This window comes from Thamnophis elegans, chromosome Z (genome assembly GCF_009769535.1).
Source record: "Thamnophis elegans isolate rThaEle1 chromosome Z, rThaEle1.pri, whole genome shotgun sequence".
Lineage (NCBI taxonomy): Eukaryota > Metazoa > Chordata > Lepidosauria > Squamata > Colubridae > Thamnophis > Thamnophis elegans.
The window spans coordinates 132,119,143-132,142,953 of NC_045558.1; the positions used below are offsets into that span (position 1 = coordinate 132,119,143).

Below are 23,811 nucleotides of genomic sequence, written 5' to 3' on the forward strand. Positions count from 1 at the left end.
AACCTAATCATAGTTGTGATTCATACTGGCATATATTGGTGAAATACTTTTATCCAGTTAGACTAAACTATGATATTTTTTTGGATTTCATAATCTTCAGACCTATCCTGTTAATCTTTATGGGTGATGTATATCATTATTCATTTATTTATAGTGCCTAGCTGCAAAGTCATGAGTTTTTCCCGTGTCTTTGGTTTCCTAGATATTGTGTCTAACAACAAAACTCACTTTTCCTTAAGCAGCCTATCAAATGTTCATATGCTGGAGCAAAGCTTAATTGAGCCAATCTCTATAAATTATTTAGATCTTTGAGAATTAGAATGGATTTACTTTGAGTAATGTTAGCTGGATCCATTATATCGATCCAAGAAATGTATATGGTTGGGAAAAGGAAACAAGGGTAATAGGGTAGGAGAAGGTACATTCTCAGAATCAAAGAAAATTGAATTATGCTGTGCTATAGATACTTTGTGAAGGTATGACTTTGTAGAAAAGGCTGCCATAAGAGATAACAGCAGTCATGAAAGTGGTCAGGGGAAGGCAGTGCTTCAACTTCTGGGTCATATATTAAAGACAAAAAGCAGTGATAGAGAATTCTGGTTGGAGAAAGCAAAAGACCCTCATTGATGTCACTTTGTATTATTTTGTTAGAGTAGGGGGAAGGCTGCATTGAATCAATGAGCAAACTGAATTTCATATTCAGGATTATTTTTTTCTTAACTGTTCCTTTGTATTCAGATCAGGTCTCAGAATAATGATGTAGCATTTGGGGGAAAAGATGCAGCCCAGTAATCCAGCTGCTGAAGCCAAAATGGAGAAGATCTCCACAGCCACCATGTATTTCCCCTTGGTACTCAAATAGGTTGGAACAAATGATATCCAGACACTACAAAAGACCAACATGCTGAAGGTGATAAATTTGGCTTCATTAAAACTATCTGGTAACTTCCTAGCTAGAAAGGCTACTGTGAAACTGACAGAGGTCAAGAGGCCCAGAAAACTAAGAACAATATAAAACATTGTGGTTGAACCTTCATTACATTCTAGGACAATTTCTTCAGCTACAGAATGCATGTCAGAATCTGGGAATGGGGGAGAAATTGTCAGCCACACTGTGCAAATGGTAAATTGTGTTAGGGAGCAAAATAGGACAATAGAAAAAGCCAGCCTATTCCCCACCCATTTCCTCATTTTGGAACCTGGCCTGGTAGCCATGAAAGCAAGAACAACAATGATCGTTTTCCCTAATATGCAAGAAAGGGCTACAGAGAATATGATCCCAAATGCAGCTTGTCGCATGAAACATTTTCCTTGGTCAGGTTGCCCAATGAAGAGCAAACTGCACAGGAATGAGAGCAGGAGAACAATGAGAAGAATGTAGGTGAGGCTCCTGTTGTTGGCTTTGACAATGGGAGTGTCCCATTGTTTAATGAAGATCCCCAGCACCAAAGCTGTGATGAAAGAAAGGAAGAGACTAACACTGGCCAAGGTGATTCCCAGTGGCTCATTGTAAGACAGGAAGGTTGTTGTTTTTAAAATACAAAGATTTTGAGCCTTATTTGGATATTGGTCTTCTGAACATTGAAAGCAGTCAACTGCATCTAGAAAAACAAAGCATCATGGTCAATTTCTATTCAACGCTCAGGTAGCAGGACTGAGAGTTAATTATTGGACTTATTTTTCTCTAATTAAGTAATGCCTATTTCAGTGGGTAAGATGCTGAGCTTGTTGATCAGAAAGCTCGGCAGTTCAGCAGTTCGAATCCCTAGCACTGCATAACAGAGTGAGCTGCGATTACTTGTCCCAGCTTCTGCCAACCTACCAGTTCAAAATCATATAAAAATGCAAGTAGAAAAATAGGGACCACCTTTGGTGGGAAGGTAACAGCCTTCTGTGTCCCTTCGGAATTTAGTCATGTCAGCCATATGACCACAGAGAAGTCTTCGGACTCTTCAGCTTTGAAACATAGATGAGCACCACCCTTTGGAGACCGAAATGACTAACACATATGTGCAAGGGGAACCTTTACCTTTCATTTATATTTTGTGTGATTCTATAAATATGCAGATCTTCTGACACTTAGATATTGTTTGTGGTATCCCTTTCATTTTTAGTATTTATAAAGCTATTGTCAACCCTGAAACCATTTTGGAGCATCTTCAGAGCTCCCACAGTGAGGCTTGTTGGAGCTGTGGGAATGGGAGGGCGGGTAGAGATAGCTGGGGACTTGTAGCTAAAATAAAATTCTTCCTCCTAGGAATCAAGGATGCTCCCACCAGGTGCTGGGGAGGCATTGACTGAAACCAACTGGAGTTGGGACTGTGACCTGGTTGGACCATGTGATGGACATATGGACTCAGAGAAGTCAGGTTTTCACCAGATGTGCCAATACAACATGCCTAATAAATTTGGACTTTGAGAAGCACTTTGACCTCAGAGTTTTGATTGTGTTGGATCTATTGTTTGGAACCCTGACAGATATTTAATTGGTTTAATCACCACATTACAAGTCAGTTGTAGAACGTTTGGAAATAAGCATTTTGAATCACAGTTAAGAAGACTGAATAGTTTTGCACAACACCGCTCTTACCCATCTGGTTTGAAATTTTCCCTTTTGCACATGGAAGGCAATCATAACAGCAAAATGGCTTCCCTTCTATTTTCATCTTCCGAGACCCAGAATAGCAATTGTCATTGCATACAGAAAGAGGTAGAACCTATCAAGAAGTGAAACCAGGATCTATTAAAACTCAAAAGTTTCAGAACATTCTATTTGAATGTCTTTCAGGAGTTGATGGGAAACTAACAAAGTAAGAACAATTTCACCATTCTTTCTGTCATTTGGGACATAAAGAGAAAATTGGCAGAATCCCCATCCATTATCCTCCTCCTCTTCCTCCTAATCCTAATCCTAATCATCATCATCATCATCATCAGATGGAAGGGATCTTAAAAGCACAAGGTGTAAAAGTACATCTTATGTACTTTTATGGGTAGAGCAGTGGTGGGTTTCAAAAATTGTTCGAACCTACTCTGTGGGTGTGGCCTCCTTTGTGGGAGTGGCTTGCCAGCCATGTGACCTGGTGGGAGTGGCTTGCCGGTCATGTGCGCGCTCTCTCTCTCTCTCTCTCTCTCTCCTTCCTTTTCTCTCTCTGTCCCTTTTTCCTTTTTTCCTTTCATCTCTCTCTCACTTTTTCTTTCTTTTTTTCTTTTTTTATTTGTTTTTTCTTCCTTTCTTTCTCTTTTCTTTTCTCTTTCTGTGTGAGTCTGTCTGTCTGTCTGTCTGTCTGTGTGTCAGTGGTGGGTTTCAAAAAATTTTGGAACCTCTTCTGTAGGTGTGGCCTGCTTTCCGGGTCCACTGGTGGAACCTCTTCTAACCGGTTCGGTAGATTTGATGAACCGGTTCTTCCGAATAGGTGCGAACTGGTAGGAAACCACCTCTGGGGTCAAGGAAGAAAATGTGTCTTATTTGAGAGCAAACATAATAACAGAGTTGAAAGGGACTTTGGAGGTCTTCTAATCCAACTCGTGCTCAAACAGCAGACCCTATATTATTTCAGAGAAATGGATGTCCAGTCTCTTCTTAAAAACCTCCAGTGAGGAAGCACCCATAAGCCTTGAAGGCAAGCTGTTGATTGTTCTCATTCAGAAAATTTCTCCTTAGTTTTACATTGCTTCTGTCCTTGGTTAGTTTCCAGCCATTGTTTCCAGCTACCTTCTGATATTTTGGAGAATAGTTTGACTCCCTCTTCTTTGTGGCAGCTGCTCAAATATTGGAACAGTGCAGTGGTGGGTTTCAAAAATTGTTTGAACCTACTCTGTGGGTGTGGCCTCCTTTGTGGGAGTGGCTTGCCGCCCATGTGACCGGACATGAAGATGCCGACGACACTTGTCAGAACCACCTTAAATTACCTCACACACAGCACTGGCATTCATAAGAATATGATGTAAACTTGTTTTTTAAAAGGCATCTTTGGTTTGCGTTAAAACTTCAACACACGCAATGTTCTGATTGCACCACAAATGCAGTAGTCATCCTTACTTTTCACAGAGGCACTGAGTTTTATAAATATAAGCATGATAGTGTAGAATAATCATATCCAAGGACTAGTGGTGGGTTTCAAAAAATTTTGGAACCTCTTCTGTAGGTGTGGCCTGGTTTCCGGGTCCACTGGTGGAACCTCTTCTAACCGGTTCAGTAGATTTGACAAACCGGTTCTACCAAATAGGTGCGAACTGGTAGGAACCCACCTCTGGAACAGTGCTATCACGTCACTCCTTGTCCTTCTTTTCTAAATCCATACACTATCTACAATATTTATTTCTGTTTCCTGCATTTCACTGCTGATTATTTTTTTAAACATTTCACCACTCCACTACTGAATGCCACCCAAATAAATAACAAAAACAACAACAATCATCATCATCATCATCCAGGCAGGCTAGATGAAAGACAATTGAAGAGCAGAGTTTGAGGATGGTATTATTTACAGTGTACCAAAATGGTAATAGATCCATCCTGTTGCTGAAGCAAAGAAAAATAATGGTTCTTGCCTCCCCTGGGAAACACATAGAGGTGGTTCCATGGAGCTTAGGGGGTCTTTGATTGCTTGGAACTTTGCAATGATTCAAAGCTAATTCCCTGCTTGTTTCCTTCTTTCTCCCTGGCTGTGCATTTCCAAATCAGGATAATCAATCACTGGATCAAACAGAGGCTGACTGCTCCCCAGATACAATAATTAGTAAATAGAAACTTGAAAATCCGGAAAAGCCATTTTTTTTTTTTTTTTTTTGTAGTTTATTTATAGGCCGCCCTTTTCCCTGAGGGGACTCAGGGCGGCTTACAATCAAAAAAGGAAGGGGAGTGTAGGACAATACAAAAAAAGAAATGTGCACAAAGTAAATTAGACAATAAAACTCAACATTCACTCAACATTCGGGAGGGGCGAAATAAGATTATCCCCAGGCCTGACGGGTTAGCCAGTTCTTGAGGGCTGTACGGAAGGCCTGGACGGTGGTGAGGGTACGAATCTCCACGGGGAGATTGTTCCATTTAAGAAAAGACTAAGGGAAAAATGCTATTTTTTCTGGGGGAAATCAACTTTCAGATGAAAGGGACTGTTTATAGACAAAAGGAAATATTTCTTATGTCTTCTTAATAATTTGTGAATTATATGATAAATAGCTTTAATTTAATTTAATTCACTGAAGCAGTTGGCGTGAGCTTAAATGGACTCCGGAGAATGGTAGAGGACAGGAAGGGCTGGATGAACAATATTCATGGGGTAGCGATGGGTCAGACATGACTTCACAACTAACAAGCTTTAATTACTTTAAAAACTTTCAAATATATATTTAAACTAGACAAGATTAAAATGCCAGCAGGAATAGATAGCAGCTATTGGATTAAATTCTGCTAAAACCATTAAGATTTAATAAAGATATATCAGTAAATTATTTTGCTATACAGAGATTTAAGCCATTTTATTTCAAAATCTCTGGTCATTATTTCTTCATCTTTGCAGTTTTTGGCCTGACAACTTTAAGAGTAAGATACATTCGAATCAATAATTCTGGAAACAAGAAAGGAAGGGGAAGGATACACATTTTGACATCTGAGCAGAAATACCTGGTTAAACATGGTGGGCCAGATGATGTCTTGTGCAGAAATGGTGAATAGCTTATCTGGAGAAGCTGCTGGGTCAATCTTTCCAACTTTGAATTTAACAAAGGTCTCATTTGGGAATGTGACCCAGTTGATAATGTCAAATCCAGTGTCTAAATTTCCATTTTTGTTAAAGGAAATTTTTTCTCCTGCAGTGTTATTAAATGACATGGTTCTCAAATAGTGATGGAACTAAAATGAAGGAAAGGTTGGTAATTAAAATGAAGGGATGGGATGGGACAGGAAGGGGAGGGGAGAGGAGAAGAAGGGAGGGGAGGGCAGAGCGAGAGGGAAAAGAAGGAAGGGAAGGAGGGAGGGAGAGCAATTTCAATGTTATTAAGTGATAGATATTGATTTACTACAAATGAGTTCATCAATAGAATTAGAGTTCTTCAACCCTTCATTCATGTTTCTCCCCTGCCATACCTGTTCCAAACAGGTAAATTTTGTTGAAAATGCCAACGCTGACACTGCTGCTGTCGGGGAAGCCTTGATTTATTGAAGCCTTGATTTATTGAAGCTCCTGTTGGAGAAGCTTATTCCCGTTGCTGCTTGGAGCCAGACGTTGGAAACTGGTTAGCTAGGGCTACGTGGAGCTGTGTGTGTGTATGCCAGAGATTAAGAGCTGGGCAGTCTGTTCTCTCACCAAGAAACGCTGAAGCTGATATCTGAGCTGCTGCCCCCCCCCCCTCCTGTTGCTGCTGCTGTTGCTTGCCTGTGCTTCTACTTGTTCCCTTGCTTAGCATGGGCTCTCCACTATCCTGGCCTGTGACCATCTGATTTTGGCCTTTCAACATCCGACCTCCTCTGACCACATTGCCACCCGTCACTGCCCCTGGAATACCAACTCGGACAGCGCCCACTTAATTACAACTCTCAGGACGCCATGGACTGTGCTTTTGTGGTGCATATGTTTTATGAAAGGAGAGATAGAGGATGGCAGAAATATGGAGGGGGAGTTGGCGTCCTAACAACCAACATACCCCCCCCCTTCTTCTTCAACCTGTTCCAGCCACCACCAGACTTTGGACCCTTTCAGGCCTATAGGCGAGGGGGAAGACAAGACATTCCCCTGCATACTATCTATATATCTTCTATGGACCGTTGTTGGCTTCTGTTTTGGATTTTATCCAGCCATTCCAACTCTGAACATTGAGAGCCGACTTTTACCACCTGAACTCGCACTTTAACTTAATTAATTGCGCAATTTTTAATTTCTCCCTTTTCTTTCATCTTTCTCTTCTTTCTTTGTATGGGATACGTATGAGATATGTGTGAGATGAATGAATGGCCCACTTTTATAACCATATTGTTGTAAAATTTTGTGTTTTTTAACTTTCACGTGGGGACTGCTTGGAAGAGTGTATGAGTACGCATGATTCGGAGGACCTGCCGGGAGATGCGGGGGCCACGGGGGTGGTTGAGGGGACTAGAGACACGGGAGAGGGTCGGGGTATTACGGTCGTAACAGGGAGAGGCAGATACGGCGGGGACTTTAGGGCAGGCCATTACCGGGGAAGGAGGGTTCGCTACATTACAGAGATCCCTCCTTCCGGCCCTAGGAGTCCCACTCCGAGACCAGATGGCGTAAGCAGTCAGGACCCTGGTCTCAGGCTGTTGTCGCTAAATGCCAGGTCTGTTGTACATAAAGCTCCTCTCGTCCGGGACTTAATTTTAGATGAGAGGGCAGACCTGGCATGTATTACTGAAACCTGGCTGGGCCCAGAGGGAGGAGTCCCCCTTGTAGAACTGTGCCCAGAAGGATTTCAGGTGCTACATCAGCCGAGAGCCCAGGGAAGGGGTGGGGGTGTGGCCGCTGTTATCCGAGAGTCGTTAGTTCCTCGTAGGGTCCCTGCTCCGGAGATTGTCGGGTGTGAGTCTTTGCTGTTAAAGTTGGACCTCAAGGGTCAAGTGGGTCTGCTGTTAACGTACCTGCCTCCCAACAGCGTTGCAGCAGCCCTCCCCTCGCTCCTCGAGTCGGTAGCCGAGCTGGCAGTTGAGTTCCCTAGGCTGATGGTCCTGGGGGACTTTAATTTGCCGTCGCTCGGTGAAAACTCGGAGGGGGCGCAGGAGTTCATGGCTTCCATGACAGCCATGGGCTTGACCCAAGTAATTCGAGGCCCAACCCATTCGGCGGGACACATGCTTGACCTTGTATTTCTCTCGGAGCAGTGGATTTGTGATCTTGGTCTGAGGGGGAACGACATCATACCCCTGTCGTGGTCAGACCACTGCCTACTGAGGCTCGACTTTCGGAGACCAAACCCCCACTGTAGGGAGGAGGAACCGACCAGGTGGTTCCGCCCCAGGCGTCTTATGGAACCGTCAAGGTTCCAGACAGAGCTTGGGGTTATTCCTGACACTTTCACCCACAGTCCGGTGGAGACTCTGGTTGCTGCGTGGCACTCGGCAGCATCGGAGACCCTCGACCGGATTGCGCCACTGCGGCCCCTCCGAGGCGGCGGATCCCGGAGACCTCCTTGGTTCACCGAGGAACTCCAGGAGATGAAGCGCCGGAGGAGATGCCTAGAGCACCGTTGGAGGTCCGATAAGTCCGAAGCGAACCGAGCAATGGTAACCACCTGCACCAAGGAATACACCAGGGCACTTAGGGCTGCAAAAAGATCCCATATAGCCACCTTGGTTGCGTCCGCTGAGTCCCGCCCGGCCGCCCTGTTTAGGATAACCCGCTCCCTATTGAACAAAAGGGAAGCGGGGGAACCCTTGCAGGGCAGAGCCGAAGAGTATGCCCAATTCTTAGCGGACAAAATTGCTCGGTTTCGGTCGGACTTGGACTCCACCCCTGCAGCTCCAGCCGAGGCACAGGAGGATCAATTTGAACAACTCTGGGTTGAGTTTCAAGACGTTACCCCCGGGGATGTGGACAAGGCCATGAGGGCTGTAAGTACCTCCACCTGTGTACTGGATCCGTGTCCCTCATGGTTAGTTACTAACTGCAGTGAGGTGACACGAGGCTGGATCCAGGCGGTTGTCACCGCCTCACTTCGGGAGGGGAACTTCCCCGCCGCACTGAAAGCGGCGGTGGTGAGACCCCTCCTGAAGAAGCCATCTTTGGATCCAGCTATCCTTAATAATTATCGTCCAGTCTCCAACCTCCCCTTTCTGGGGAAGGTTGTTGAGAAGGTGGTGGCCTTCCAGCTCCAGCGGTCCTTGGAGGAAGCAAACTATCTAGACCCCTTCCAGTCAGGCTTCAGACCCGGTTACAGCACAGAAACCGCTTTGGTCGCATTGATCGATGATCTCTGGAGGGCCAGAGATGGAGGACATTCCTCCATCCTGGTTCTCCTCGACCTCTCAGCGGCTTTCGATACCATCGACCATGGTATCCTTCTGCGACGACTGCGGGAGGTGGGAGTGGGAGGCGCCGTGTTGCGGTGGTTCTCCTCCTACCTCTCGGACAGGTCGCAGTCGGTGTTAGTGGGGGGGCAGAGATCGTCCCCTAGGCCCCTAACTTATGGGGTGCCTCAGGGCTCAGTCTTATCCCCCCTACTATTCAACATCTACATGAAACCGCTGGGTGAGATCATTCGCAGGCACGGGATTAGATACCATCAATATGCGGACGATACTCAACTGTATCTGTCCGCCCCGTGCCAACTCAATGAAGCGGCAGACGTGATGAACCGTGGCCTCGAAGCTGTTATGGACTGGATGAGGGTTAACAAGCTCGTGCTCAACCCAGAAAAGACCGAGTGGCTGTTGTGTTTCCCTCCCAGAGATTCGACCAATATTCCATCACTCAGGCTGGGGGGTCAAATTCTACACCCCTCAGAGAGGGTTCGCAACTTGGGAGTCCTCCTGGACTCACAGCTATCGTTTGACCACCATTTAATGGCTGTGACCAGGGGGGCATTCGCCCAGGTTCGCCTGGTGCGCCAGTTGCGACCCTACCTGAATCGGGAGGCTCTCACAACAGTCACCCGGGCCCTTGTGACCTCTAGGCTGGAATACTGCAACGTGCTCTACATGGGGCTGCCCTTGAAGAGCATCCGGCGACTTCAGCTAGTACAGAATGCGGCCGCGCGAGTGATTGTGGGTGCACCTCGGTTCACCCGCATAACACCTATCCTCCACGAGCTGCGCTGGCTACCTGTCGATCTCCGGATGCGCTTCAAGGTGCTATTAGTCACCCATAAAGCCCTACATGGCAGTGGATCTGGATACTTGAGAGACCGCCTTCTGCCAATTACATCCCTGCGACCAATAAGATCACATAGATTAGGCCTCCTCCGTATACCATCGGCCAGCCAGTGTCGGCTGGCAACTACAAGGAGGAGGGCCTTCTCAGTAGTAGCCCCGACCCTTTGGAACGAGCTCCCCGTAGAGATTCGCACCCTCGCCACCGTCCAGGCCTTCCGCACAGCCTTGAAGAACTGGCTCGCCCGTCAGGCCTGGGGACAAGGATAGTTCCCCTCCCGAATGATGAATGTATGTTGTTTATTATTTTATTATATGTCTTATCTTAATGTCTGTATCTCCCCTTCCCCGATTTTATGTGAGCCGCCCTGAGTCCCCTCAGGGAAAAGGGCGGCCTACAAATATTAATAAAATCTCTAAAAAAAAAAAAAAAAAATCTCTATCTTAATCCTTTCCAGCATATTGTTATATCATTATTGTAGCCTTGTTGCCTATTCAGTTACAAAGGTTCCTCTAGGTCCCAAAAAGATTTGGAAAGCGGAGTAGCAGGAGACTTAAAATCAACACTCCAGTGTATCCCTAATAGTAGGACAGAGCATGACCCAACAAATGCGCACCCGACAACAGCACGCCGACAAAACCACGGCGATAAAACCGTGATGTCGACAGCATGCCCACAAAGGTGCACCGACAAAAGAGTGCTGACAGAAGCGCCATTACGGTTAAGGTAAGGGTTAAGGTAAGGGTAAGGGTTAGGGTTACGTTTAGGTTTAGAGTTAGGTTTAGGGTTAGGTTCAGGGTTAGGTTCAGGGTTAGGTTTAGGGTTAGGTTTAGGGTTACCTTTAGGGTTAGGTTTAGGGCGCGCTTCTGTCAGCGTGCTGTTGTCGATGCGCTTCTGTGCTCATTCGTCGGGGCGATTTTGAACTTGTGCTTTTCTTCCTGCGGTTTTGTTGGTGCGCTTTTGTCGAGCGCGCATTTGTCAGTGAACCGGACAGAGACTGCATTAGAGAGAAGAGTAATGGGAAATATTCATTCAATCTCTTATTACCTGCCATGCTGTTTGAGTTAAAAACATTTCTCTCCCAACTTTTGCTCTTGTTCTGTGTTTTGGGGGAAACATGGCTTGTAAAGCATGTGCCACAGCATAAACTGTGTTGTAGATGCTGTAACTCTGTCCAGTCATGGTGGTGTCAAACACAGATTTAGGTAGCTTGTCCAACTTCTCTTCTCCAGTGCACAGCATTCCAGCGTCTTCATCTAACTTATCTTTAGGAAAAGAGCATTCAAAAGCCTGTTCCCAGAACACTCTCATTAAATGGTCTTCCACTTCTGATGTTGGGTTTCCCATCTGAAGGAATTTATTAAATCCAGAAATCTCCTTGGAAGAAACCTCAAAAGTTAAAACACCATGGAAAAACTCCATACCCCTAGTTTTTTGAAAGGGAAGGGATGTAAACTCCATCTGGGCTGGCATTATCCAAATTTTATCTTTTCTCTCAATGGGTATCGCTTCAAATTCTGTAAAATAGGGCAACATTCTAACAATGACGGTGACCTGGTTTTCACAATATAGGACGATGACGTTGGTAGTGCTGTTCATGATAAGAATGTACATTTTACTAAAATCTTTAAAGGCTGCTGTAATATCATTAGAAAATGTTTCCTTGGCCATCTCTCCCGTGAACTCAAAGCAGATACCTTTTTGGGAAAACACCGGAACAGCATTTTGAATGAATCTGTCTCCACTCTCATTACGTTGGAGAATCAACCCAATCCATGTCCAACTAAAATGCAACAGCAAGTGGAGAATACCCAGAATCTGTTGGTCACCATCTGGGAAAAAACGATGGAAGAAAGCAGCTTGTATCTTGTCATCTATCATAGGAGAAGATCCATATATCAGCTAAATGTAGGGGGAAAAAAGGTGAGGACATGATTTTCCAAAATGAAGTATTTACTATTTTTGAAAAATCAGTTCTAAATCCATGGCGTTTGTTGTAAACATTGATGTAAACATTAATAGATAACTAATCTTGTTCATAAAAACCTGATGTTTAGAAGTAGTATAATTGCCAAGCTAAAGACAGAAATGCATTAATTTGTGACCAAGATAGCATCTGGATTTACACTTAAAATGCGGAAAAAATGAGACTTAGATGTTAGGTTTTGATGATTTGATCGACTTTGTTTTTATAGAAATGGTTTGAATTAATGGCAAGGAAGTAACAGGCAACAGAGAGAAAGCAGAGCTGCTTAACTCATCACTTGAGACTTTCAAAAAGTGATTGGACTGCCATTTGTCAGAAATGATGTAGGGTCTCCTGCTTGAGCAGGGGGTTGGACTAGATGACCTATAAGATCCCTTCCAACTCTGTTAATCTGTTAACTGGAAATGTAAACAAAGGGTTGAGATTGTAGCTTTTTTGTACATCCTACTCCAATTTAAAAAGTCAAAAATCAATGGGTTCTATTTTTCTTTCTGTGCCTTCGTTTCTTTTCTTTATGTTTCTTGATTTTTTGTTTCTATTCGTGTTTTATCATATAATGAACTTTAATAAAAAATTAAAAGAATGCTATAACCATCTCATTCAGGAAATGTTATAACCATATCAGAAATGAGTCTCTCTAGTTCTTTGAATCTAAAAACAGCTGAGAGGAAAAGCACTTTTAGTTAGCAATAGCAATAGCAGTTAGACTTATATACCGCTTCATAGGGCTTTCAGCCCTCTCTAAGCGGTCTTCAGAGTCAGCATATCATCCCCACAGTCTGGGTCCTCATTTCACCTACCTTGGAAGATGGAAGGCTGAGTCAACCTTGAGCCAGTGAGATTAGAACCGCTGAACTGCAGATAACAGTCAGCTGAAGTGGCCTGCAGTACTGCACCCTAACCACTGCGCCACCTCGGCTCGGTTAGGCAATCCAGACTGTGAAACCAGTCTTGCAAGTCTGAAAGCATTTCCCCCTTTCCTGTTTCATTTACAAAGTTATATTATTATTTTAAAAAAAAAAACACCAAACATCAACATGATGAATAATGTACTGGTGATGTGACATAGATATGACATAGATATATTTAGATAGATATGTTTACTAGATTTACTACTAAATCTGAAATCAAACTAATTAATATACTGTGATTCCTTAACTTATAAATACACTTAATAGGAATGTTAATATGTTTTCATCAATACATTTTCTCACCATTGTCATAATAATAATATTAAATATTCATGGATTTGATTAAGCAATTCAATGTATTAGTATTGGGAAATATTTATCTTGGTCTTTATATTACAGAATGACCCTTCCTTCCTTCCTTCCTTCCTTCCTTCCTTCCTTCCTTCCTTCCTTCCTTCCTTTCTTCCTTCCTTCCTTCCTTCCTACCTTGAGTCAATTCTGAGATGTTTTCTCAAATTGGTTTGTACTCAGATTTTTTTTTAACCAGATCATTGTCTAGGCTACAGTGCTTCCTCCTATCTGTCAAATTTTTTGTCACAGCCCACAGTATGCATTTCAAGAGCAAATCTTACCTGGGGCATCTTGTAGACATTCAAAATGTTTGCCATGAAGGGACAGATGTGAGAGTTAGGTCCCGCAATAACAGATATTGCCCTATCCTTGGCATCACATTTATAATTGGGGATAAATCTGCCCCGTGTTGAGAGAAGCTCCATTGAAGCCAAGTAAGTCCATCTCGCCATGAAATAACTGTTAGAGAGGTGCATACCCAGAGTCACGTTGGGTAAAATGTGATGGTTTTCATTGATCTCCTTTACAGCAAAAACTAAGGCCAGGATATGTTGGTAGTTCTGTAGAAAAAATCTGCACAAATACATTACAAATCATATTTCACATAAAGAATGTGGCATTACATGTATTTCATTTTCAATTCTGCTAAATTCTATACAGAAAAAAAAACAGATTACATAGTACCATGCAAGAAGAAATCATGTAAATTCATTAGCACTTTAAAAATTTTATCATTCCCACAGATGGATTGAATGATAGGTAGAGAGACAGAGAAAGACAGACAGACATACATATAGGGAGACAGACAGAGATTTCTGAGATTTTTCAATGAAAGAGAAAATGGTCCCAGACAAAACATTAATTTTTTTAAGCAAGCTGCTATGATTCCTAAAAATTATTTACTAGGAAACTGATGGATTGCTTGAATTAACGCTAATAATAACATTGTGATCTACCTATAACTTTCAAACCTACTTTTAAGTCTTGTATCTTTAGCTCTTCAATCGTCACCTTGGGTATTTTTATGGGTAAAGAAAGAAAATGTGTTTTGAACCTTACTTGAGAGCAAACAGAATAACAGAGTTGAAAGGGACTTTGGGGGTCTTCTAGTCCAACCCTCTGCTTAAGCAGGAAACCCTTTCTCAAAATTTCACCTTAGTTCTAGGTTGGTTCTCTCCTTGATTAGTTTCCATCCATTGCTTCTTGTCTTACCTTCAGGTGCTTTGGAGAATAGGCTGACCCCCTCTTCTTTGTGGCAGCCCCTTTGATATTCGAACATTGCTATCATGTCACCCCTAGTCCTTCTTTTCATTAAAAATTTCATTGGGATAGAGCCAAGGTGGCACAGTGGATAGAATGCAGTACTGCAGGCCACTTCAGTTGACTGCTAGTTCAGCAGTTCAGCGGTTCAAATCTCACCGGCTCAGGGTTGACTCAGCCTTCCATCCTTCCAAGGTGGGTAAAATGAGGACCCAGATTGTGGGGGCGATATGCTGACTCTGTAAACCACTTAGAGAGGGCTGAAAGCCCTATGAAGTGGTATATAAGTCTAACTGCTATTGCTAACTGCTAACTGCTATAAACTAAATATACTCAATTCCTGCAACTGTTTTTCATGTGTTCCATACAAATGATGCATGGAATTCTTTTTTCTGAAATCCCTTATCCTAGTAAAAACTGCAACTGTTTCATTGGGGCAGCCCTACCTTTGTACCTCATACATATTAAATAAACAAATTAAAAGTATTACATAGTACCATTGTTCCCTAATATTCAGAAGAAAAAATAAACTGTTAAAGGTTGGCGTTCAATTAGCTACAAATAGTGTTTCAATATCAGAGCACTGAAGATTAATTCCACAGAATTCCAAGAAAATGAGAAAAACCCAATACAGAATTTGAACAAAAGGACTGGGGTGAGATCTGCCTTAAACTTGTGCCTATGTCTGTGTATTTCTTATTTATTTACCAGGTAAGAAATATCAGTAGGAATCCATTTCTATTAGCTTAAGAATGAAGGAACTAACCAGCAAGAAACCAGGAGAAATAATTTGTGCTGCAAGCAACACCATTAACTAACTCAGTCCAGGCATCTTCTTAGAGAAAGATATCTGGTTTGAGACATGTGACAGCTAAAAAGAGAAAGTCTTTACATGATCTCATCAACCAGTTCTTCAGATGGATGTCTTGTGAAACCCACTCGATCAGATATCATGTAGAACTGAGAGAGTATCCCAGCTATCGTGAAATCTCCGGGCACAAAATACTTGTGCTTAATAAATTGAGGTTTCCCCACATTGCATGCCTTAGTACGAGAAAGAAGGCATGCGACCTCTGGCAATAGGACTGCTATTACTGCCATGAAAAATACCATCTTTTTCAAGAAGACTTTCATTACCAAATATGAACCGGCTCCATCTGCGACAATGAAACATTTAAAAAAAAAGGAGTAGTTCTCATTATTTAGAAAAATCGGCATACATATATTCTTTCTCAGAGTGTGGCATTTCTAGCCCTTTGGTTCCACAAATAATAGCACCTTTCAGCCTTTACCTGAAGACTTCCCTTGGACATCCCTAAGGATTTGAGAAGAAGTTGCATTATCAAAACTCTGCTGGTAATTATAAGAGAAATCAATGGATGTTCAGTGAAGCTCCTTAGAGACTTTGAGTAAGAAATAGCATGATGATAACCAAAGGGCCCATAACCAGGGATGTGCAGTCATGGGAGGAGGGGAGGCAGAGCCTCACCACTGTCCTCATGAAAAGAAAAAAGAAATGTAAAAGGAAAAAGGCTGAGGTAATTGCTGCCAGAGTCACAGTGGATGTCTCTGCTTAATGCTTAACTAAAGCCTCTAAAAAACTGCCCTCTACAGGGGGCATCAGGAGAACGAGGTGCCTCATTTAGTCTGACTTTATGATCACTCGAGCAGAGCTAAGCAAGGGTTAAAAGCCGAAAAATTCCTTATGTAGATGAGGCACATCGTCCTCCTGCCTCCTGTAGAGAATGTTTTTAGAGGCTTTTTAGAGGCTCTGGGAGCAACTAGATCAGTCTGACCTCAGAGCTCATGCCTTTTTCCTTTTACATTTTTTTTGTTTTCATGATGGCAGGCAAGAGCAGAATTGAAATCCTCTCTGAAACAGCTGGAAAAGGTGTGTGTGTGGGAAGGGGGGAGGAATTCAAAAAGTTTGATTGCATGCAGAGCCATGTTGCCTTTTCAAACACACACACACACACCACACACAGCTGGATAAAAGTATATAAGCCCAGCTTCACTGATTACAAGTTTGAAAAGGCAACGTGGCTCCACCTGCAATCAAAGGCTTGGATTGGAAGGCAGCAGGGGAATGGGGAGGTATGGCAGAAGAGCTGTTTTCAAGCCATTGGAAAATATATCCAATCCAACTTCTGTGTTTGTGTTTGTTTGAGAGTGAGTGAGTGAGAGAGGGATCCAACTTCTCTCTGTGCATGTGTCTGTTTGAGAGAGGGGGGGAGGGAGGGAGGAAGGAAGGAAGGAAGCAAGGAAGGAAGGAAGGAAGGAAGGAAGGAAGGGGAGAGAGAAGAAAAAGAATGAAGGAAAACTTATTTCACAAAGGAGAAAAATGCTGTCACTTTAAATCGGAATTGAGCATGCCTGGCTGTGGAATTCTGGGAGTTGAAGTCCACAAGTCTAAAAAAATTTGAAACCCCTGTGTCAGTGCCTCACCAGCCATAAACCTCACCATATGTCACTGCCCATAACTAAATATTATATAGGAACTAGAAGGAAAAAATACACAATTGTAATGAAAAAATATCATTCAAAAAACATTTTACTAAGTCTGTGTCTGTAAAGATAGAATTCTCTGGAACAATAGAATTATTATCCAATTTATACTCCCACCCTGGTGGATTCTTGGAAGCACATTAAAAGATGACTAATCCAAAAAGCCAAAGACAAGTGGACCCATCCTATTGTAGACATCCATCCCCCTTTATTCTATTTGGGTGGGTGGGGGTCTTTAAGTCCATGACATTTGGTTTAACCATCCTAATAGAAGTTGGTCTGTAAGCTTCTGCAAGATTCTTGGTATTGGAGCAGTGTGTAATGCTTCATAACTAAGCAAATAACAAAGAAATATCATTGGAGATAAGTTGCTAATTGGGCTACATTTACAAGGTGAATAAATTTCAGTTTATTCAGTTTAAAGTTCTAAAATTTCAAAGAGCCACATTTTTAACATAGCTGCAAAATAAAAATAAAAACCTGCTTGGATTTTTTAACTCATTTCAATGAGTCAATGAGTTCATTTTTAATCCATATTCTCAAATACTATGGGGTACTGCTAGACAACACCTTTTAATAGACAGTACCAGTGACATGCGGTGAGGTTTATGGCAGCAATTTTTTTAGACTTGTGGACTTCAACTCCCAGAATTCCACAGCCAGGCATGCTCAGTTCCGATTTAAAGTGACAGCATTTGTTTTTCTCCTTTGCTAAATAAGTTTCCTTCAATAGCAATAGCAATAGCAGTAGACTTATATACCGCTTCATAGGCCTTTCAGGTCTCTCTATTCTTCATTCTATATCTTCATTCTTTTTTCTTTTTCTTCTCCCTTCCCCTCCTTCCTCCCCCTCTCCCTCACCCCCCTCTCAAACACACACACATAGAGAAGTTGGATTGGACTATCTCTCCTACCTCATTCCCTCTCTCATTCAAACAAACTCTCTCTCAAACAAGCACACACACACACACACACACATACACACACACAAACAAAGTTGGATTGGAGAGAGTCAGGGAGACCACAGGAGGAGGCAAGAAGTCAGTCAAAGAGCCATACTAGAGCACACACACACTTTCCCCCAGCCCCAGAAGGATCCAGCCCAGCTTCACTGATTACAGGTTTGAAAAGACAACGTGGCTCTGCCTGCAATCAAACTACACTTGGGGAGGGAGAGCACTTCCCTCCAGCCTTTGCCCAAAGCCCGCACCAGGAGGATGAAGTTTGAATTCCTCCCCCTCCCTCCGACCCACACGTACCTCTTCCAGCTGTTTCAGAGAGGATTTCAACTCTGCTCTTGCCTGCCATCATGAAAAGAAAAAAAAATGTAAAAGGAAAAAGACAAGAGCTGAGGTCGGGCTGAGCTAGTTGCTGCCAGAGTCATCGTGGATGACTCTGCTTAGTGCTTAACTGTTTAAAAAAGCCTCTAAAAAGTGCCCTCTACAAAAGGAGGCAGGAGAACGATGTGCCTCATCTACTTCAGGAATTTTTCGGCTTTTAACCCTTGCTTAACTCTGCTCGAGTGATCATAAAATGCCAGACTAGATGAGGCACGTCGTTCTCCTGCCTCCTCCTGTAGAGGGCACTTTTTTAGAGGTTTTTTTAAATAGTTAAGCACTAAGCAGAGTCATCCACAGTGACTCTGGCAGCAACTAGCCCAGCCTGACCTCAGCTCTTGCCTTGTTCCTTTTACATTTTTTTTCTTTTCATGATGATAGTGGTGAGGCTCTGCCTCCCCTGCCTCCCCTGACTGCATGTCCCTGGAGTACCCAGAACATGCTACTCCTGCTGGATTTGATGGGGCAGGCAGAGACAACTGGCGAAAGTTGGTCCCATAAATATTCCAGTCCCATGCCATGAAGGATGCTGTAGATTGCATGAATTACACCAACAAGCCTATTGTGAGGAACTAACAAAGCAAACATATAATAGAGTTATACATTTGATTAAAATCAAACAAGTCCTAAATCAACTGGATTACATATAAAGCTGAACATATGTTCATATTCCCAGCTAACACACTTGTAATGTTACAAGGTGGCGCAGTGGTTAAATGCAGCACTGCAGGCTACTGCTAGATCAGCAGGTCAGCGGTTCAAATCTCACCGGCTCAGGGTTGACTCAGCCTTCCATCCTTCCGAGGTGGGTAAAATGAGGACCCAGATTGTTGGGGGCAATATGCTGACTCTCTGTAAACCGCTTAGAGAGGCCTGAAAGGCCTATGAAGCGGTATATAAGTCTACTGCTATTGCTATTGCTATTATTTGAAGAATGACACATTTATCAATAAATACCTTATTTAATAGGTTTCTTACTGCCTACTAAGTTTTCAAATATTCTCAAAATATACGGTGAATTCTCAGATATGCTCTACTTCTGTCTTATCAGTGTATCTTGGTGCATTCAGCAGCCAAGTTTCAATGTCATTCAGAAGATTATAGAAGCAGAACCTTCTATAATTCAGGCTGTTTTATTTTATCATGCACTTTCTCTAAATCAAATGTATTATTTTGTGAAGTCATAATTTCCAGTAATTGTTCAGAATTAATAAAATGAATGGTAGCTACAAAATCAGTCATGTAAGCCATATCATTTAACCATATTTAGGCTGGAATACTGCAATGTGCTCTACATGGGGCTGCCCTTGAAGAGCATCCGGCGACTTCAGCTAGTACAGAACGCGGCCGCGCGAGTGATTGTGGGTGCACCTCGGTTCACCCACATAACACCTATCCTCCGCGAGCTGCGCTTGCTACCTGTCGATCTCCGGATGCGCTTCAAGGTGCTATTAGTCACCCATAAAGCCCTGCATGGTAGTGGATCTGGATACTTGAGAGACCGCCTCCTGCCAATTACCTCCCTGCGACCAATTAGATCTCACAGATTGGGCCTCCTCCGTATTCCATCGGCCAGCCAGTGCCGGCTGGCAACTACAAGGAGGAGGGCCTTCTCAGTAGTAGCCCCGACCCTTTGGAACGAACTCCCCGTGGAGATTCGTACCCTCACCACCGTCCAGGCCTTCCGCACAACCCTTAAGAACTGGCTAGCCCGTCAGGCCTGGGGACAAGGATAGTTGCCCCTCCCGAATGATGAATGTATGTTGCTTATTACTTTTATTATATGTGTCTATGTCATTGTTTGTATTTCCCTTCCCTGGTTTTATGTGAGCCGCCCTGAGTCCCCTCAGGGAAAAAGGCGGCCTACAAATGTTAATAAACAAACAAACAAACAAACATATTTGGGGCAAATATATTTTTACATTTGCAAAGCTTTAAGGTAAGGAAGAAAAAAAGAGAACACTTAAAATATATTTTTACATTTGCAAAGCTTTAAGGAAGGAAGAGAAAAAGAGGAGAATACTTAAAATATAGAGCAGAAAAGCTTAGAGGAAGAAAAGCATTTTCATAGTTCCACATCTCTGTAGGGACTTGGAAACATATCTTTTATCACATATAATTCGCTTTCTTCCATCTTTCCACCCCAAAAGTATTTAGAAGCATAGAATGGTTTCTGCAAAATTGTCACCATGTGACAATTTTGCAGTAAACAACACCGACTTGAATACACACACACATATTCCTAATAAATCTAATCTAAAAAATGAATGAAATAATGTGAAGTGGAGGGGGATGCCTTGAGCCCTGGAGCTTCATCTGAGGGCGAAAGAAGTGAAGAAAGGAGAGAAGAGGATTCTGTCAGGTTTTGGCAGGAAGACTTTTGAGGGGAGAGTTGGCTGCAAACCTGATGTCAGCCTCTGTTTTGCTGCTTGCTTTCAGCTGCCATTGAAACGGGGAGGGGGCATTGTATTTGGGTAGGGAAGTGTCAGTGCAGGAGTAATTGTAAAAAGGGAGTTGTTCTCACCATCTACTGTGCATGCTGCAGATAGAGGATTTGCCGCAAGGCCAACTGTCCGGCATACCAGCCTGATGCTGCTTTTTGAAGATGTCTCCCACATGACTAAGGTGACCAGACGTCCCGCTTTTGGTGGGACACCCCTGCTTTTTGATGCATTTTCCCGCGTCCCGCCCGCTTTTTTAAAAGGCACGCTTTTTTTGGCGCTTGCAGCTCCCGCCCATCAGCTGCTAGGCTGGCTCATCGTTCTGTTCTATGCTACCACCTACAAATTTAAGCCAGCCCAGCCTGCCGCTCACTGATTTGATTGGCTGGACTTCAGCCAATCAGTGAGCTGGCCAACCAGCTCACTGATTGGCTGGACTCCTTAGCTGAGGACGCATGCGCAAGTCTCCATTTTATTTCGTCTTTGTTTTGGGCAGATGCGCTTACTCACTGGTGGTGAGTAAATCATGTTTTGTATTGTCTAATTTGGTACCGTGGGAATCGGGAGGCACTGGGCTGGGGGAAGGAGACAGCCCCCTTGCGGAGTTCGCAGCCAGCCCCTGTGCTGCGCTGGAACGGGCGGCAAAACCTCTGGAACCACGTGGAAGTTCTTGGGCGGCTGCTCCCAGCTCTCCTGCCCCGGAGGGAGCAGCCGGCGGCGGCGGAGGAGGAAGCAGCCCGGCGTCGCTGCTCGCCGCGCGCTCCCTCGCTCGCGGCCAGGCTTTGGTGCTGCCTTTCCCACTCTGTGCGTGCTCTCTTCCTCTCTTCCTTCCATGGAGTCCATTCGTGAATCAATGGGATTCGCCGCGGAAGGAAGAGAGGTCGGGGGAGCGGCGCCGCCAGCAGAGAACGTCCCCTCGCTTCTGGGCCTCCCCGCTGCTGTCCCGACCTCTCTTCCTTCCGTGGAGTCCGTTCGTGAATCAATGAGATTCGCCGCGGAAGGAAGAGAGGTCGGGGGAGCGGCGGACGCCAGCAGAGAACGTCCTCTGGCTTCTGGGGCTCCCCGCTGCTGTCCCGACCTCTCTTCCTTCCGTGGAGTCCATTCGTGAATCAATGGGATTCGCCACGGAAGGAAGAGAGGTCGTGGCAGCGGCGGACGCCAGCAGAGAACGTCCCCTCGCTTCTGGGCCTCCCCGCTGCTGTCCCGACCTCTCTTCCTTCCATGGAGTCCGTTCGTGAATCAATGGGATTCGCCGCGGAAGGAAGAGTTGTCGTGGCAGCGGCGGACGCCAGCAGAGAACGTCCTCTGGCTTCTGGGGCTCCCCGCTGCTGTCTGTGGAGTCCGTTCGTGAATCAATGGGATTCTGTTAAGGTTACAATTGGATGTGTTGGACGAATCTTAAAAGATGAAACTTTTATTAAAACGTTTGACTTAACTAATAAACAAACTAATCCAACCTAAATGTAGAGGAGGAGAAGAAGGGGGGGATTTAAAAAGAGCAGAGGAAAAAGAAAAGAAAGCATGAAGAAAACATAAAGAAAGGGATGGGAGGGAGGGAAGGAAGGAAGGCAGTTTATGTTGAAACAGAAAATATTATATAAGGAAGAAAATGGAAATAACTTAGGAAGGAAGGAAGGAAGGAATTGCACTTAATATTGAAGGAAAAGAGAATGAAGGAAAAAGTATTGGAAGGATTGAAAGAAGGAAGGAGGAACAAAGAATTACACTTAATATTGAAATGGAAAAGAAAATATAATGAATGAAAGAAGAAGTATAGGAAGGAAGGAAGGAAGGAAGGAAGAAACAAAGACTGTTGAAACAGAAAAGATAATATAAGGAAGAAAATGGAAAGACGTATAGGAAGGAAGGAAGGAAAAAAGGAAGACAATGTTGAAATGGAAAAGAATATAAGGAAGAAAATGGAAAAAATTATAGGAAGAAAGGAAGAAATGTACTTAATATTGAAACAGACAAGGGAATGAAGGAAAAAATATTGGAAGGATTGAAAGAACAAGGTTTTCCTTGTATGGGATTGATAGTGTCATTCTTAAATTTATTCCCCAAAATTTTTCCCATTTGTCTAGTTCAATGTTATAGCCAAAGTTCTGTGCCCATTTTATCATTGGTTCTTTTACAGTTTCCAATTTCCTCTTCCATTTGATACTTCAAGAGGAATTTGTATATTTTCCCTATCATCTTTCTGTCCAGACTTTGAATAATTTTATTCAATTTGTGTGGTTCTGTTTCAATACCATATATTTTAGTGTCTTTATTGTATTTAGTTTTAATTTGGAGGTAGGTTAGCCAGTCACCTTTCATATTCTGATCTGCCAATTCTTCAATTGTTTTTAAATTTCCCTGTCTGTCAATTAGATCTCTGTATCTTAGAATTTTGTTCCAATCTGTAAAATTTGGGTGTGTCGTTCTTTCTGTTGGTGATAGCCAATTTGGGGTTTTCACATAGTGGATTTTTTTGATTTTGAGCCATTGTTGCAGTAAAGTTCTAATTAAATGATTTTGAAAGTATTTGCGCGTTTTATGTTTGTCATTCATTCCATAAGAAATTATGCCAGCCTGCCTGCAGGTCATGGCCTTCTAAGATCAGAATTCTTTTATTCTTTAACTCAATCCAATCCTTCATCATTGTCATTGTTACTGCAGTTGCGTATATATAGGCTCCCTGTGTGCTTCCATCCATCCCTACGAAGATCTGCTGACTCTGCCTGCCTGCTGGTAAGTGAGCTGGGTTTTTTCTTTTATTTTTTTAATGTATTTTAAAATAATATTTTATTTATTGTGCATATGATTTTTAAAAATAGTGTTATTCTGTGTTGATTCTTTTTTTAAATTGTCTTAAACTATTTAAAAAAAGATTCTATCCAAAATAAATTGAAACAAGCCATTTTTAAAATTTCTATGCACAATACTTTGAAATGGACTCAGGAGTCATGATTGACACTGAGTGAATTTGCACTTTTAATAATCAGGAAGATACAATGGCATTGAAAAAAGTGACTGATGACCATTTTTCACACTTAGCGACCGTTGCGACCATTTTTCACACTTAGCGACCGTTGCAGCATCCTCATGGTCACGTGATCAAAATTTTGTTTGGCAACAGATTCGTATTTATGCTGGTTTCAGTGTCCTGGGGTGACCTTTTGACAAAAAAAAATTTTTTTAATCAAGCCCCCC

At 43.1% G+C, this 23,811-nt stretch overlaps 1 protein-coding gene across 1 annotated transcript; it reads right to left on the minus strand.

Moving 5' to 3' along the window:
- Positions 1-705: 705 nt before the first annotated feature.
- Positions 706-15,446, minus strand: LOC116522801 (vomeronasal type-2 receptor 26-like). Its single transcript, XM_032237836.1, has 6 exons — positions 15,226-15,446; positions 13,355-13,532; positions 10,872-11,726; positions 5,630-5,857; positions 2,591-2,717; positions 706-1,601 (listed from the first exon to the last, which is right to left on the minus strand). The coding sequence occupies exons 1-6, from the start codon at positions 15,444-15,446 to the stop codon at positions 706-708; spliced, it is 2,505 nt and encodes an 834-aa protein (XP_032093727.1).
- Between the last annotated feature and the right edge of the window lie 8,365 nt (positions 15,447-23,811).